Here is a 16,667-nt window from a genome sequence, read left to right on the forward strand (position 1 = left end):
TTGCACTTGGTTGATCATACAGTGATCAAAACTTTGTCGGAGCAATAAACCCAAGTCTCCTGAGAGCTGATAAGTAGCACTTGTAAGTAGGAGCTTCTGAGCAAGCCCGCTCTGGCTGGGATGCAGCTAGGATCTCAAAAGCAGCATTTCAATAACTTCACATAGCCAGTTATCCTTCTCTATCACTGACACTTTTGGGTTTTTTTCAAGTCAAGGCATGGGGTATGGCTGAACATTGGCCTTCTCCCCACCTCAGGCTGGCAAGGTAATGATGCAAAGTATGGGTAATATCATGGTTCACCACCGACCCAACATCTGAGATGAAAGATCCAGGATCTGGGCAAACCAAATCAGCCAAGACCTGACTACTCAGAGGAATTTCCAACTGAAAAATAGATCAGAGAGCTCTCTCTATTCTAAAGTGTTCTTGGACAAAAGACAAAATATGTTTCAAAATGCAGGCCTAAATCTATATATGCAGTGCAATACTGCAGATGTAACAAACTTTTGGACCATGATATACAATTTTGTGTTGGTCTTTCCACAGAGAGAGTCCTAACAAAAACATTCCAATACTTTAAATGGTGATATCACTAAAACTCAAAAACTGTGACTTGTTCCATATATTAAATATACAGATACATGTGGATAATTTTATAACCATAATTACCTCTCTTCATAATTGCAATGATTTGACATCAATGAAACTCCAAAATTTTGTGTGGTTTTATATAGTAAATATGTAGATACATATGGATGGTTTTATAACCATAATTACATGTCTTTATAATTGAATTGGTTTGTGTACAAACAAAAAAAATGTGATGCTTAACAGTCTTTCTCCCAAAATACCTTTTGGAGAGGTTCCTACACACTTTTCTTAGGGCTGGAGCTCTAGCCGTAGCATCCAGCACCAGGAGAGTAGCAGGTACTGCAGATAGACTAATCAGAGCCTTGTCCCCTTTTAAGAGAATTCAGTGGGTGTTCCAAATTGGAAAGATTTTTGGCTAAACCGATTTTATACCTATATTCACAAACAATGTTGCCTCAATCACTTTCAGTCTCAAGTGTGCATGACTAAGTGGTAATATCCTGCATTTGTGGCATTCCATGATCTTGCTTGATGCTGCCAAAGTTTGTGACTACACAGAAAAGCAGTGGCAGGTTGAGAGTGAACGACCCCTGGTAAGTTATTTTGAAATTGCCAGACTTTGCTCTGCAAGTTTAGTCTCTCATAGCAACGTGGGCAGCATATCATTCTGTGCTGGCTTCATTAAAAGAAAACGATTCCATCTTTCAGTTAAAAAAAAAGAAAAGCTGTAACTGTTGGAGCAGCATGCACCTAATAAGCTACTTCTAAATCTGGCTCCATCATTTCAGTCTGTGGACTAGCAGAACAGAGCTTGCAGAATCCTTCTCAAGTAAGTATTGCCTTCTATTTACTGCATGCTTTTTATTTTTTTATTTAAAATTTATAACAGGTAGTAAGAAGTCTTCAGCATTGAATTAATGGTGCTGCAATATGACAACTGGATGCCTGCTTTAAACATGAATTAAGATGCTCTGTTGTTTCATTTGGCAGACATTACTGTCTTTAAAAGGAAATAGTTAATACATTAAGGTACAAGACAGCAAATTTTATGGATGGAGCTTCCTAAAGCTGCAGTCCTGGAAAGCTAAGGAAATGATTTATAATTGACTGTCATGATAGGGTTTTTTTAAATTAGTTATGTATCTTTTGTTTGCATAATGCACATCATGGAACATGTCTATTTGATCTCAGCAAAACTGGAATATGTATTCTCAATATGCTACTGGCCATTAAGTATGAAATTACCAAAATTATTTATATCTTCAAGAAAGGAAAAATTCAGGCAGTGGCATTAATATTAATAAAGCTAATATGTACACATTAAACCTAGCTCAGGTTTGTATTAAACGAAGGGAAATATATGTAGAGCATGACTTTGTCTAATTATACAAAGTATTATTCAAACATTGATAAACCCAATAGAATACAGATGAAATAATTGTTTGTATGAGAAACAACAGAAATGCATAACATTTGCCAAAACAAGCAGCTCATACTGTAGCTTGCTTTCTGCAAGAGTATTTAAACAGCTCTGATGGACATGTCTCTTTAAGATAATGAATGAGGTGGGACTATGGCCATGGAAGAAAAATAAATAACAATATTTCGCTTCGTGTTTAAATTGCAACTGTTGTAATAGAAAGGAACAGGCAATGCACAGGGCTACTTTTACATTTGGTATGCAAACACACATATCCAAATATAAACAGGCCTCTTTTTTTTTCTTATTTAGTCATATCTGCTTATCACCAGTTCTTGTGACATGCAACTCTGATTGTAAACATGCAGGTTTGCAGCCCTCAGAAGAAATATATTACAGCTGCATCTGAGGCATTACAGCACCAGAACTAATATTCTGGAAACATTTAGCACAAGCATATCCTATACCTCCAAGTAATATTGTTTGTCATAGCTTTTTATGAAGGGGAAATTATGCTGCAAAAAAAATTCACACGGTTTAGTTAACTTCCGCTGAAAACTACACAAATACTTCCCTCCATCTCAAGCTATCCATCCCCCAACAACCCATAGTAACAGCAATCAAGAAATTACCATTTATTTCTCTCAGTTATTTTCAAATTACTCAGATCAATACATTTTAAACCATAACTCCAGCCCAACTCGTTTCTATGCAGGCAAGCTTTTTTTTAAGCTAACTTTTTCAGGACATATTGAGGCATGGAGCTGGGATAACCGTTCCTTATTTACTGTGTAATAGACATAGAAGGTTTTTTGGCAGCTTATGTATATGCAGAGGTAAAGGATGGAAACAAAGATAACAAAATTACTGTATTTTTTTTTTTGTATATACAAAATTCCAGGTATGGTGAACAATAATATATCCTTCCTTTTACAAGCAGCTTTAAGCTTCCCAAGGGCCAGCTCTGAAGAAACTAATAAATTAGAAGCCAGTAATGGAGAGGTTTAGTCTGACATTTCACAGCCTTTCCCAAAATCTCAGGAAAACACAGCATAGTAATAACAAGACCAGTAAATAGTGATATTTATGGTGCCATCCCCACAGGACACAATGAGACATCAGTGAGCAGAAATGCCACTAATAATCTTAGACCCTTCCACAGCTCTTGCACTTCATCAACTAGAGGAAGCAATCCCTTGATAACTATTTCTGAGACAGACTAGGAGGGTGAGGAAGGGGTGGAGAACTACCTTTAGGAGGCCTTCAAATGGAAATGGTAACTTCATAATTGAGGGGATTGCCCGGGTAAAAAGGCTCATTCCTTCCTTAAAGTTTGTGGTTTCCTAATCCTGTGAAAGAGTGATCCTATGAAATCCCACAAACCCTGTGCAGGTCTATTGCTCTTATGAAGTCAAACCCCTATGTGGGGGGAGGGGGGGGGGGGGGCAGAATTTGACCCACTACAAAGAGCTGTGAATTTTTGTATTATGCTTTGGAACAACTTTGTCTAACACACAATTCACTAATTTGAATGACCTCATTGAACAGAGAGAAAAAAAAAGAAGAGAGAGAATATAGCAACAGCTTATTCCTTTGTGGTTTATGCATTTAACAAAGTCTTACTTCCAGTCTTATACTCCCCTCTATGTTTAACATTTAATTAGTAGGATTGCATATTCCTGCAGATATAAAAGAAAAATGACAAGAAAAACACTGCTGTACTGAAAGATCTCTTCAATACTTCTTGAAGCATCGAAGGGAAGGACTTTAGGTAGCCTTAGTTCACTAATGTGATATAAGATCAGAAAGGGACAGTATATGACTTCAGAGACAGCAAGGCCTTGCAGATTGTGGCATCCAGCATAAAGTTAGGAATGGATTAAAGTAAAATAAACTGGTATATAAAATACCATTGATTTTAAAACATAACATAATTAATGAGTGGGAAATATTTTCTTTCCACCTGAAGAAAAAGGCAGTGTATTTTTATCCTAACCCTGATTTTGCATGAGAAACTAATTCCATTCCTCCTCTCATTCTTTCTCTCTACTGTCTTAAACTTTTTCATGTTTTTTTCCCCGCTTCTTGATGGTGGTAATGATGATGATGATGATGATGATGATGATGATGATGATGATGATGATGATATTAATAATAATAACTATTATTATTATTATTATTATCATTGGAGAAAAAAAAGAGAGAAAAGAGAGAGGAAAATGAGGAAAATGATATATCTAATTTGGAAAGCCACATGACACTGCCAGACTACCTCAAAGAAGGACACGTTTAAAGACTAGACCCAAAGGATTTGACACTTTCCTAAAAATACACATTTTCAAGGAGCAGTAGAAGAAACTAAGACTCCTCATCTGTGTATTGTCAGAAGGATCAATTGTTTTACTGTCTTTTCACCAAGCAACTACAAAGTGAGCTGGAGACACAGAATCAAATGCTAGTGTAATGCAGATGACCTACAGCTCTACCCATCCTACAGCACGGCCACAAAAACGGTACAGCGTGTGAAGAAGAGCTCATGGAGCAGCTGGCTAAAGCAGAAACTGAGCAAGAAAAAGATGATGTTGGCAGAGGATAGAGAGCATTTTGAGGACTCATTCCCAGTCAAGGTAGGCAGCCGCGGTTGGTCACTTAAAGACAAATCTGATAAACTGTTAATCAGAGATGCTATTAACTTCTGTTAGCTAGGAGGCTCTGTCTCTCTTGGATGGGGACAGAAATTTCTCAGGCAGGTGATATCACAAGCTTTTTAGTGCTAAGAAGTTCCAACATGAAGGAAAAGCTCTAGTGTTTATGCTCTGAAGCTTGGCCTAACTAGACCACTAATCTGTTCCTTACATTGTAGATTAGCCTCATATAATTTTGCATTCCTCTCTTCCAAGCAGTCCATTGTCTGGACAGTAGATAAATAAAAATCACTTAAAACACTTGGAAAAAAAAATACAGTCTACATTTGTCTGGCTATTCTCAGCAAGAGTAAAATTTCCCTCCATGGGAGAGAAAAAGTCCCTTGGTAATTAAGGGTCATTAAGCCAAATGTCATTAGCTGTTGCCACAAGTGCCTTGTATATATCTTTTAAAATTTTAAAGATATGCACAGTAACATGTGTCCACAGTGCCATTTTGTACTGCTAGGGAGTAGACAACACAACAGCCAACATCTTACAACTGATACTAATTTGGCTGCTTGCACAGTAATGGAAGGTGCTCTGACAGGATGATATTGAGTGCAGTAAGGGCCTGAATCCAATGGAATGTTGTGCTGGAATTGAAAAAAAAAAAAAAAAAAAAAAAAAAAAGAGAGAGAGATAAAAACATTTTGTGCTTGCATTTTTCTCTTTAATTTTTCATTTATTTTTAAAGCTATAAATATAGCTTGCATTTTAATTGGATGTCTGTCTCTAATGTTACTGCAGCTGTAGCATTTGCCAGAGAACAGTGACTCTGTTTTCAGGGTGGTGCAGGATTTATACCAAAAAACCATCTCTTCTCTAATGCTCAGCACTTCTTACAGGCCTATCACAGCTCTGCCTAGTATACAGCTATAAATTAAATGAATCAGACTTATGGATGTTGACAAGAAAGATGACACAGCAATTTGTTGCCTTTAGTTTAGTCACCCTGCAGTTGTAAAACAGATAAATGTTTTACTCATCATGGTGGAGAGGTTGATTAATGAGAATTTACAGCAATTTAGATCCATTATATATTTAGATTTAGATTCAAGGCTGAATGCAGAAACTGTCCACCATGCAGATTCCTGCATAGAAATATAAGTCTCTGTTCTTTAAGACACCACAGTAGCTTTTCACCTCATTTTCATGCCAACAAAACCTACCATTTCTTAAGAATCCACACTGATTTAATGGTGGCACTACTGGTCCAATTTTCTGTTTGTCATAACATGTTACAAATATACCAACAACTTATAGAGAAAGGAAAAACCCATTTTAACTTGCCCCCATTAACAGCCATGCATTAAAATGAAAGATCTGAATTTTCATTCTACAGGTCCTGAAGACAGCTAGATCCTACAGACTTAGAGCAAACGTCTGCTTAAACTCTCCTTAGGGCTGAAACACTTTCAAACAGAATCTAGTGAGGTAAAACCAATACATACAACACTGAATACGTCTCCACTCCATTAGGAATTTTTTGTTCCAAAAGGAAACAGAAATATTAAAAGTAATAGTTAGTGAAATTGAATTTTTGTTATGTGAGGCTTAGCATCCTAGAAATAGATATTATTCACATTAATTTGAATATGTGGTAGAATTTCTGGAGAACAACTAAATAGAGTAATTCTGAGAAGAATTTAAGGAAACACTGTCTTGCTGATGAAGCTGGTGTAGGCAACCTTATATTAAAAGCAAATTTGCATTTAACAATCATTACCAAAAAAAAAAAGGAGAAAAGGAAACCATCTGTTGGAAGGAAACCCAGAGAAGAACATCTGTATTATTTAAAGAGATAAACTGAAGTGCAAAACTGAAAGGTCCATAAAACACTTCAAAATTAACTGCATTAAGCGGGAAGAGGACTGGATAACGTGATAAAATTGTCATTAAAGGCAGGAGGGAAGAGTACATCTGAGCAAGAATGGGCACTGGGAGGGTTGTGATATAGCTATTTTAAGAGTGGAATAACTGCTGAGGGATGTACACATCTTTAGGGCAAACTGAGAACTTTGAAATGAATGCCATTCCTACAAATTCTACTTAGTTTGATCCTGGTGCTTAGGCAATATTTCTGAATAGCTGAAAGGCTGAGTGGGAACAAGGAACACAAATACAGGAAATACACACCATTATAATGAAAAACTCATTCTTAGCTTCACCAAGAACAGCACAAACAGTGCTACTATTCATCCAAAGTCTTGGAGTCTACTCACTGACTCTAAAAGGCTCTGTAACCAGTCTTAATTGCAATTAAAATAAACCTCAATATTGTTTAAAAATCAGATATTCTTTTTTTTAATAATAACTTAAAAATTTCTTATGAATCTCAAAATGCAAAAAACCTTTCTACATATTTGTGGGTTTTAATGTAGATAATTTGCTGAAAATATTCTTGTTCATATATCAAAAGACACACTTTTAGATACAGAAAAAAAACTTAGTACTAAAACTGTTGAATATTGTCTGCTTTGACCCAAAAATGATCGTATCTTCCAGAGCTCTACACAAAAAACTTCTAGTTGTCATAACAACATCCTGCAGCAGATACAAGATAGCTTGTTCTTGCTTTTAATACAATTAGCTAAAGTTAACATCTCCTAAAGATTAAAAACCAGGGATATTATTTAAAAGGGAAGGTGGAATTATTATTTGTTTTAATTTTTAATTCCCACAAAATTCAGCTTTTAATTTAAAATCTTCAGTCAATGGTCTGTAGAAGTATTCCATTGCATCAAGTCTTATTTGCAGGTAACTCTGTTATGCTCCATGTTTATACAAAATATGCAGGTTTCTAATAATGTCTTTGTAAAATGACACTCAGAAGATAAAGAAGCCTAAATTTAGAAAGATCCTGATGTGTTTTCCTAAGTAACAAGTTTACTAGACAAATTCCTGAATGCTTCAATCTTGTCAAATGCAACACTAATTATGAAAGTCCCATTTAAGATATGATTCTAACTATTATTCCTTTATAAATGTTCCAGATTCAACCGTCAGTTTACCAGGAAAGGATCAGTGTCACTATTTATGTTCTTATATTAACACTAAAAATAAAATAAAACACCTTGGCCATTCAACACACAAAATTTCAAACTGTATCCACTGGAGTCCCTAGAAATGTCTGACTTATGAGTAAGTCTTGATGGTATCTGGAGATGCCCCCTTGATCAGGGTCACATTGTGCAAGATTGGGTATCACAGAAGTACATAATAAAATACAGTCCTTTCCTAATTTAGACAATACAGTCCCTTCCTAATTTAAAGGCCAGTTAATGGCAGCTACAGACCAAAGTGCAGGTGTTGATCAAAGGTCAATGAACTAGATAATGGCAGAACTGATGAAGGACCATCTGTTTTACTGTGAATTCTGTCACTTAGGTCAGGCAGTTTTCACTTCATTTGCACAGATGCCCTGGTTTATTCCAACAATGGTGTCCACCATTTTTAAAGTAGGGCAAAATTAATTCATAGCTTTTTCTCTTAAAATTATTTTAATGTTAATATGACTGGTTTAGAATAATTTAGTAATCTGTCAAGCATCCACCTAGCTGAGGCATATTGTAGTAATAAACAGAGGAATTTCTGAGCTCTCTGAAGGTATTTATTTCAAGAGTACAGCCCAGACTACAACAGCAAACTATTGCCATTCACAGACCTGCTTGCATTGAAACAGGAAATTCCTCATATCCACAGTGTCTTCAAAGCAATTTAAATATATAAGGTAAAATAACTTGAACACTTCAAAATATAAGTCACTTAACATATGGAAAATAAATGGACACTAATTATTAAAAAGTTCAAGATATCAAATAATCAGATTTTTCAGCATATTTTGTTTTAATATTCAGCTTCTCTATTTGTACACATAACGGAAATAATTTCTGCAATTCAGCTAGTCTCTGGAGAATATTTTGGTAAATTTACTTAAGAGAGAACACTGAAAGTTTACAAACACAACATTTGTACTTACTAAAAACTTTGATAGCATCTGTTCTGACCAAGATTCACAGTGATTGATATGAAAAGATCTGTATCATTTAAGTAAGAGAAATAATTATTCATTTTGCAGCAGTGGATGATTTTTTTCTCAATAATCAGATATGTCTGTGTCATGTGTCTAGACTCTTTATCAGAAACCATCTGAAGAAAGAGAAGCAGCAATATAAGCAGTATGACACCCACAAGTGTTATGTACTTACCTAAATTACCTATAACCATATATCTATATCTGTACCTATACATATATTTCACTGCTATGCAAATAACATCTCTCTGAACAAAAGAGCTCTTTCCTGACAATAAAAGAGAGTTATACAATCCATTTTTATTGGCTGTACCAAAGACTTTTTAAATTCATACCTTAAAATTTGCACATAAGCAATGGATAGCTGAATTTATGCTTGTAGTTAGCATAGTTTTATTCATCTACAATGGAGCCCAATCTGTCATGAATAAAAAAGCTCTTCCCCAAATAGGTACACGTCATTACAGGTTCTGGCTCAACAGTGAGGCTTGCTTTGTTTCTGAAACAGGCATTCTTAATAAAGTCCATTAAAACTGCAGAACTCACAGTTTGCCAAGCTCTAATGGATCTGGAAGGCAAAAGACCTAAAATGGATTAGCATAGACCTTGTGCATTTCAGAATCCTGTTTGCTTCAAGAGTTACATTAAGTTTGTGCAAGTCTGTATTGGACATACAGAAAAATCCCAATATTCTGGCTTTACAAGAAGAGAGTAACATTGTATTGTTCACTGACTGCGTTGAAAAGGTCATGAAAATCTTTTTTGTTGACAATTGAAAGCCTTTTCCAGCCTCTTAAACTGTTAGCATTCACATTCAAGTGAGAGAGGCATAAATTCATCTAAAACAAGACAGTGTGAGCAAGATTTATGCATTTTAATCCACACTATCTCTGTGATCAGGATAATGTTTGTAGTATGCAATGGAATGGCACAGTCCCATAGAAATATGGAAGCATTTCAAAAAGTAATTCCAGTAAAAGCAATTGATTTCTGATGTGTTAAAAGGATCTTCACGTCCCCCTGTTATTTGCAAAATTAATGTACTTACTATGTTAATTTGAGAGATTTGCAACACTTCAGCAGCTTTTATGAACTATGATTTAAATGAGTGTTGGAATTACCAACGTGGAGACAATAAATTCTAGGCAGTAAGTAAAGTGCCTTGTAATGAGGGACCTAAATGTCTGCTTCAAAAGCACATGGAAGTACATTTCATCTCAAGCTGCTGTTGACCTGTCAGCTATGCACGATATTTTTAAATGTGCTCTTGTTTTTAAGAGAGGTCACTCAGTTTTCTGTTTGTGAGTATCTTCTTTTCTCTTTCTCTGCTTGCTGCATTTGACAGTGATGTAAGCAGAGTCTGAATCCCACCATGCGAAAAGGGGTGAATCACTTGCTTTCACCCTTATGCTAAAATAAGGAGATGCAAAAACCCCCCAAAAACACCTTTTCAGATTTATAATTCAGTCTTTTTTTCTGGTCATTTCCTGTGGCAACACACCATTGGGCCACTACAAGTATTCATGCTGATTATAAAGTCAGACTATAGTCTTTAATCTCACTTAAACTAGTCCTTAGGTTCCCGCATCTAAAAACCCAAAATAGAAATACTTCGCTTCACAGTTTGGACTTGCCTGTCTATAAAGACAGTGAAAAATGAGAAGAACTTCACCTACATGATACTGAATAAATTATCTTTACTACTCCAAGCTCATTGACAATGTTGAGATATTGCACCTTGCTTTGGATCCTAACCTTTAAAAATTATTTTAGAATTAAAGCTATGACAAAAAACAAGCAGGTAGAAAGTGAGATTCACGTTTTGTTTGCTTTTCTAGCAGACCTAGCAGAATTGTCACTAACTTTTTTAATAGAACAGCAAACACTAGTAGCATTAGGACAATATAGCATGACCTTCTCTACTATTGGATTTTAAAAAGCCCTGAAACACAACCAACCCAGACTTTACTTAGTGAGAATTGATCCACATCATGGTAGTTTGGTTTCCAGTTCAACAAACAGGAATATATCATATGTTGCTTTGGGTCAATAAAAGCCCATGCTCATCCACTGAACACTCAATACCCTGGAAAATTTGCATGTCTATAGATTCTGTTCATTAGTATGGTTAATTAAAATGATGAGAATTTTGTATTGATCTAATTATGAAACATATGCATAATTTGGGGTGCATGTGGGACAAAATGTGGTGGGTGCATAGTCATGCCTTCCAAAGACGTGTGTTTTCTTACAAGTTAGAGGAGGATTTATGGGAATCCCTCTTCCAGTGACTCTATTTGACAACACACAGACACTAAAGCAAATGGAGTCGCTGTTGAAAGGCTCCATTTCCCCAGTTAAGCCAGAGGGTGCTGTGCCTGGAAGACCAGCCAAGCAAGAGGGGGGTGGCAGGGTGAATGAAGAAAGAGCATGCAGTGCATGCACCGCTGCATGTGCACCAGAAGTAGGGACTGATGCAGGGAGTAACCTCGCTGGAGATTTGACAATGAACAGTTACTCAAAACACTGCAGCTCCAGTGAGGACAGCTTTGAGTTACGGGGCAGCACAAGGTCAGAAGCTAAAAGCTTTGGTAAAAGCAAAAATAAGGATGAAGGCTATCGACCCCATCGATCAAAGCACTGTCAGAAAGGGGGTGAAAAAACTCACGGACTGGAACACTCTTCTCTATATCCAGCAGAAGTGGGAAACACAAGTCAAAAGCTCCAGAGGCAGAAGAAGAATCACAAGAAAAGCAGTTCCTCTACATCTGACTTGAGCTTGGTGAGTCAAGGATCATCAAGTTCATTGTCTGTTGTGGAAGAAAAAATAGAAGCTAAACTCAAATTCTCTCAATTTATTAATGAAGTTACTTTCAGAGTGCTTGATCCCATGAGCCTGAGGGCATACCGAGCTGCTAAACTGAAAAATACCTTTCCATCCAGTGTGAGAAGCCTAGATGATTTTCATATAAAGAGAAAGTCTCCTGAAAACTGGAAAGAAAACACTCTAGATGGGAAGACCCATGAAGAAGTAGACTTAGAGACTCTGAGAAGTGACAACATCGTGGCTGGAGCACGACCACACAAATTAGAGAAATCGTTGTCCCTGGATACAAGTCCCTCTCTCAGGTCATTTGATAATGGTGTCTCATGCAGAACAAGACCTACTGGCTTGCCAGTAGAAATTATGATTTCTCAAAGCAAAGGAATGCCAGCCACAAAATCTGCATCTCTTCCTAGAAGTACAAGCATGGTGAGCTCTCTCAAATATTTTCTTTGGGTGGTATATGACAAGTACTTATGCATTAGTGTGACTATTTGAAAATTGTTTCTGTCTTCCTGGGTGGGCTCTTACCACGTAAACAAACTTTTCTTTGGGATGGGAACAAGCAAGGAATGTTTAATTTTAGTAGCTCCAGAAACCAGCTGTAGCAGGTATGGGGGGAAGGAAAAAGGGAATACAATTCCCTAGTCCTTTTAGTTTGATGTCTGGAAGATAGCTTTACAAATTCAAACAAGAGGGTTATTTCTGCACTGCAATAAAGCATATATATAACCAGGTCATCTTGATATGAACAGTCAAGGCAACCTCAGAAAATAATGAAGAGAGCACTGTGACAGACCACTCAGGTAGTCAAGCTTACTAGTTTAGAACTTGCTCAGGCATCTCTACACTAAACAAGAGTGCTCAGTTAGTGTGTTTAAGTACTACTGAGAGCTCTGACATCCTGAAAGTGTTGCTAATGTTTGTGTGTCTGGAATTAATACATATCAGTTGATAATTTCTATTTTGATGTGCTAAAAAAATTCCAAGCAACCACAAAATGCTAAAAATTAAAAAAAAAAAAAAAAGAAAAAAAAATGGAAAAATAAAAAAGGCTGAAGCTTTCTTCTATGGTCTGGTAAAAATATTTATGTTTTTAATTTTTTTCTTATAAGAGTCTTTGTTTGGAGGAAGAAGAGGTTTTTATGCCCATGAAGGAGGGCAAAGGGAAATTGTTTGCTAGCATGGCACGGTCTGGAATCCTGAACTGCCAAACCTTGCACTGATACAATATGTTGGTATGTCTCCAGAGTGGTATTTGCAATTCCACTAAAACAATAAAGGTCCAGGAACTATTGCTTAAGACTATACACATATACACAGACGTTGCTAAACTGGGAGCTGTTAGAATTGCATTATTCTTTAAAAAGTCTATTCAAGTTTGAAAACAAAGAAACAAAAAGCTGTTTCATTTCACAGAGGACTGCAGCAGATAGGAAAATAGCCCAGTCTTAATAATTTTATTCAAACTTTAGCAACCTGAGCTTAGGATTTTATGTCTTTGGATGTTTTAATTGCCACCTATCAAAGATATCTGGAGGGAGGAGAGGTGAAATGTAATGAAACAGAGAGAATTTGCATGCTGTGTTGTGTCAGACCTCCACAATGAGAGCTGAGGAGGGTGAGGGATGAGGAGAGCTCCACAATGAGAGCTGTCCTAAAAGGGATGAGGAGGCTTCAATCTGAGCCCATGGCAAGATGTGCTTTTTTCAAATTTCAATTAAGCATCTGTCAGAGCATCTTTTCCACTGGACTTGATTATATGTACAGATTGAAACTTCCAGCCGATCGAGTACTGACTGACTGAACACTGCCAAGTGCTCTGTAATTCCACACTGTGTAGCCATCAGTCTACTCCAGCTGAAGCACCAGTCTGCTCTAAGCCTAGTCATTTAAATTAAACACAGTAGTTACTAGACATTTTACCTCAACAGACAATGCCTCCAACTGCAGAGCTCAACATGAGAAAAGAAAGGAGGAGCAGGGCAAAATACAAGACCAAAACATGTTCAGTCTTATCTACACATTCATGTCTCCTACATGGAAAAACTTTGATTTCAGCACAACTTTTTTAGTGCCAAGTCTTCACCTGAAGCATGCCTAGCTAGGAGCAAAAGCATAACTGTATAATCTTGGATGACATTATTGTAAAGCTATTTTAAAAGTTCTTGGTTATGTATGTTCATTTCAATACACATAGAGAACATTGCCTAAAACTGTTCCATATTTTCGTTGTCAAATTTTTGTTTGTTTGCAGAAGATAACCTTTGAGAGAAAGAAATTATGAGATTACATTGACTTAAATATAAAATACTGGATAGCAGAGATATAATAACACATCCTGAGGAGCATGAAAGAGCATGCTTGAAAGTTTGAGGTTAAAAAAGCTGCACCTAATAAAAGAAAAATGTGACTCAGAAGATGAATGCTGTGACATTGCCTCCTGTCTATTATGTTTTCTGAAGACCCCTGAGGTGTTCCACAACTGCCTCTGTACTACTGTTGATTGGATCCAGACTCACTAAAGTGATTTTCAACTTTTAGACTCCTCAGAACTGGTCAAAATGTCCAATTTCTGCTGCAAGTACCTACTGGTTTGCAAACAGCTGCTGCTGAAATGAAATCTCAAAAAAAACCCCAACCACCACTGTAGATTTATGCAGAGGAATTCCTGGACAGCTAGCAGAAAAAAAAAAAAAAAAAAAAAAAAAGGATGCTTCATTGTGTGATTGAAGTTAAAGGGAATTGTGATATGTAGAAAGCAATTCCAAAATATGATGGACATGACCTTGGTGTGATCTAAATATTTTAGTAACTTGGCCAGCAGGATGAAATAATTTTTCATTCCTATATATTGATCTAAATTTGAAGTCACTGGACAAAATCAGGAAAGGAAAATGCTATAAGTAAATGAAAGCAAACCTCCGAATCCCCACTAACGCAGTGAAGGGTGCGCAACTCAACACTATGTCATACTTCCAGACTGAAATGATATGACCAGTTCAGTGAGCTGAAAAATGCAGGAAATGTCTGAAAAGGGTTATACACAATGAAAAGTTTCTAAGAACTGGAAAGACATACTTGTCAGAATCTGTCAAAGACCAGATCAATACAGAGAGAAACGTGGATGGGTCCAGGCAATACACATTTTTTCTTAAGGTATGTTTCAAAGAAAGCCAGGTATGAAAGGAGATTAGCCTGTGTCTTTTAATACATATTTTATCTCAAAGATATTTGTTCCAAGTAACCAATGCCTTCAGGAAATCTTTATATACCACTATTACTGTTCCAGGAAGAACATATAGGTTAAAATTTAATTCTTAAATAATCATACAGGAGTCTGACTTCAGATCTGAGTAAGTCTGCAGCACCTTAGAGTTTGGATCAACCTGAAAATTACATTTCAGTAACTTCAGTAATACACGAATGAGGATCAACTTTCCAGCTTTTCAACTTTACATACCTACTTTTACCTGCACAAGGAGCCATATGACACAACATTAGACATTGACTTTTCTTGGTCACAGGAAATCAATTTCTTTCTTAGGAGAGCTGTATCTTTCCATCTTACATTAAACTGTTGATAGTACACTTTTCTCTGTGCAAGAGGTCTTAGAAACAATTTTTGACCTCACCATTGTAACTATATGTATACATAACCTAAGGAATTCTACATTTCTCACCTAAGACCATGTCATTATCACACAAAATAAATATGAGCAAACCTGATCAATACAAATGACTTACTAAGATGCAGAAGCTGTCTTAAAAAATAAGTTTGTGTTGGGATATTGCCACTTCTACAATTTGGAAGTTAAGATTGCACATACTGTAAACTAAGACTGGATAAGGCAGGTGGTGAGGAGCAGAAACTTGGCCATGCTCCACATGAATTTACCGTAGCCATAGATTCCTCATAATCCTCATAGTCATTCCCTAGACACCCCAATATATTTGGATCACAGAATATTCTGCATTGGAAGGGACACACAAGGATTATCAAGACCAGCTCTTAAGTGAAGTCCCACACAGGGATCAAACCTGTAGCCTTGGCACTATTAGCACCAGGCTCTGACCAGCTGAGCTAAGATTGTTAAGGAGTGGAAGGAACCTTAAAAGCCATTTAGTCTCAATCTCCCCTTGCCATGGCCAGGGACACATTCCACAATGTGGTTACATTGCTAAAAGCCTTACCCAACCGGGCCTTGAACACTGCCAGGGGTGGGGCATTGACAACCTCCCTGGGCAACCTGTTTCAGTGCCTCACCATCCTCACAGTGAAGAAGTTCTTCCTAATATCTAAGCTAAATTTCCACTCTTTTGGCTTGTACCCTGCATTCCTTGTACTATCACTGCAGTCCACAATGAGTCCCTCTCCAGCTTTCCTGTAGCACCTTCAGTGGCTGTAAAGTTGCTGTGAGTTCTCCATGCAACCTTCTCTTCTCCAGGCTGAACCACCCCAATTTCCTCAGCCTGTCTTTGCAGAGAAAGGTGCTTGAGTCCTTTTTTACATCTCCATGGATTTGCTCCAACAGTTCCATGTTCTTCCTATGGACACACAGGAGCTGGATGCAGAACTCCAGGTAGGGTTTCACAAGGGCAGAATCAGGGGACAGAATCCCCTCCCTGACCTGCTGCCCACACTCCTTTGGATGCAGCTCAGGACATGTTTGTTCTTTTGGGCTGGGAGCACACTTTGCCAGCTCATATTGAGTTTTTGTCAACTACCACCCTCAAGCCTTTCTCCACAGGGCTGCTCTCTATCAATTCTCTGCCCAGCCTGTAGGTGTGCTTGAAATTGCTCTGATCCAGGTGTAGGACCTTGCATTTCACTTTGCTGAACTTCAAGTCTGAGAATAATTTGCTGGACCTGCAAAGCTTCACCGGTGAAGATAGATGCAACAGCAGCTGCTTATTTCCTAGACATCACCTGGCTCAGGCTGGTGCTTCAGCTACCTGGAGAGTCACTGTACAGTCATACTCCCTCCTGTGTGATTTAGTCTCAAGGGCCAAACTTTGTCCCCATATAAGCAATTCAATTCCCTCCTGTAGCCTTAGAAAAACCAGCTGAAAACAAAGTATTCGTTGTTACTCTGATTTCAAGCAATGTA

The 16,667-nt window shown here is 37.2% G+C and overlaps 1 protein-coding gene across 2 annotated transcripts in view; it reads left to right on the plus strand.

The window, feature by feature from the left end:
- Nucleotides 1–4,588: 4,588 nt before the first annotated feature.
- BEGAIN (brain enriched guanylate kinase associated) overlaps nt 4,589–16,667 on the plus strand; it is a gene marked incomplete at both ends in the record, with an annotated part of 154,820 nt that continues 142,741 nt past the window's right edge. Inside the window, one exon of one of the 2 annotated variants that reach the window (XM_083862892.1) lies at nt 4,589–4,639. In XM_083862892.1, coding sequence (XP_083719018.1) covers nt 4,589–4,639 — 51 coding nt within the window. Of the gene's footprint in view, nt 4,640–11,238; nt 11,986–16,667 lie in introns of those variants that run through there. The other variant, XM_083862891.1, reaches the window with a different exon arrangement.

This window comes from Zosterops lateralis (genome assembly GCF_965231275.1).
Source record: "Zosterops lateralis genome assembly, chromosome: 6".
In the NCBI taxonomy this organism is placed as follows: domain Eukaryota; kingdom Metazoa; phylum Chordata; class Aves; order Passeriformes; family Zosteropidae; genus Zosterops; species Zosterops lateralis.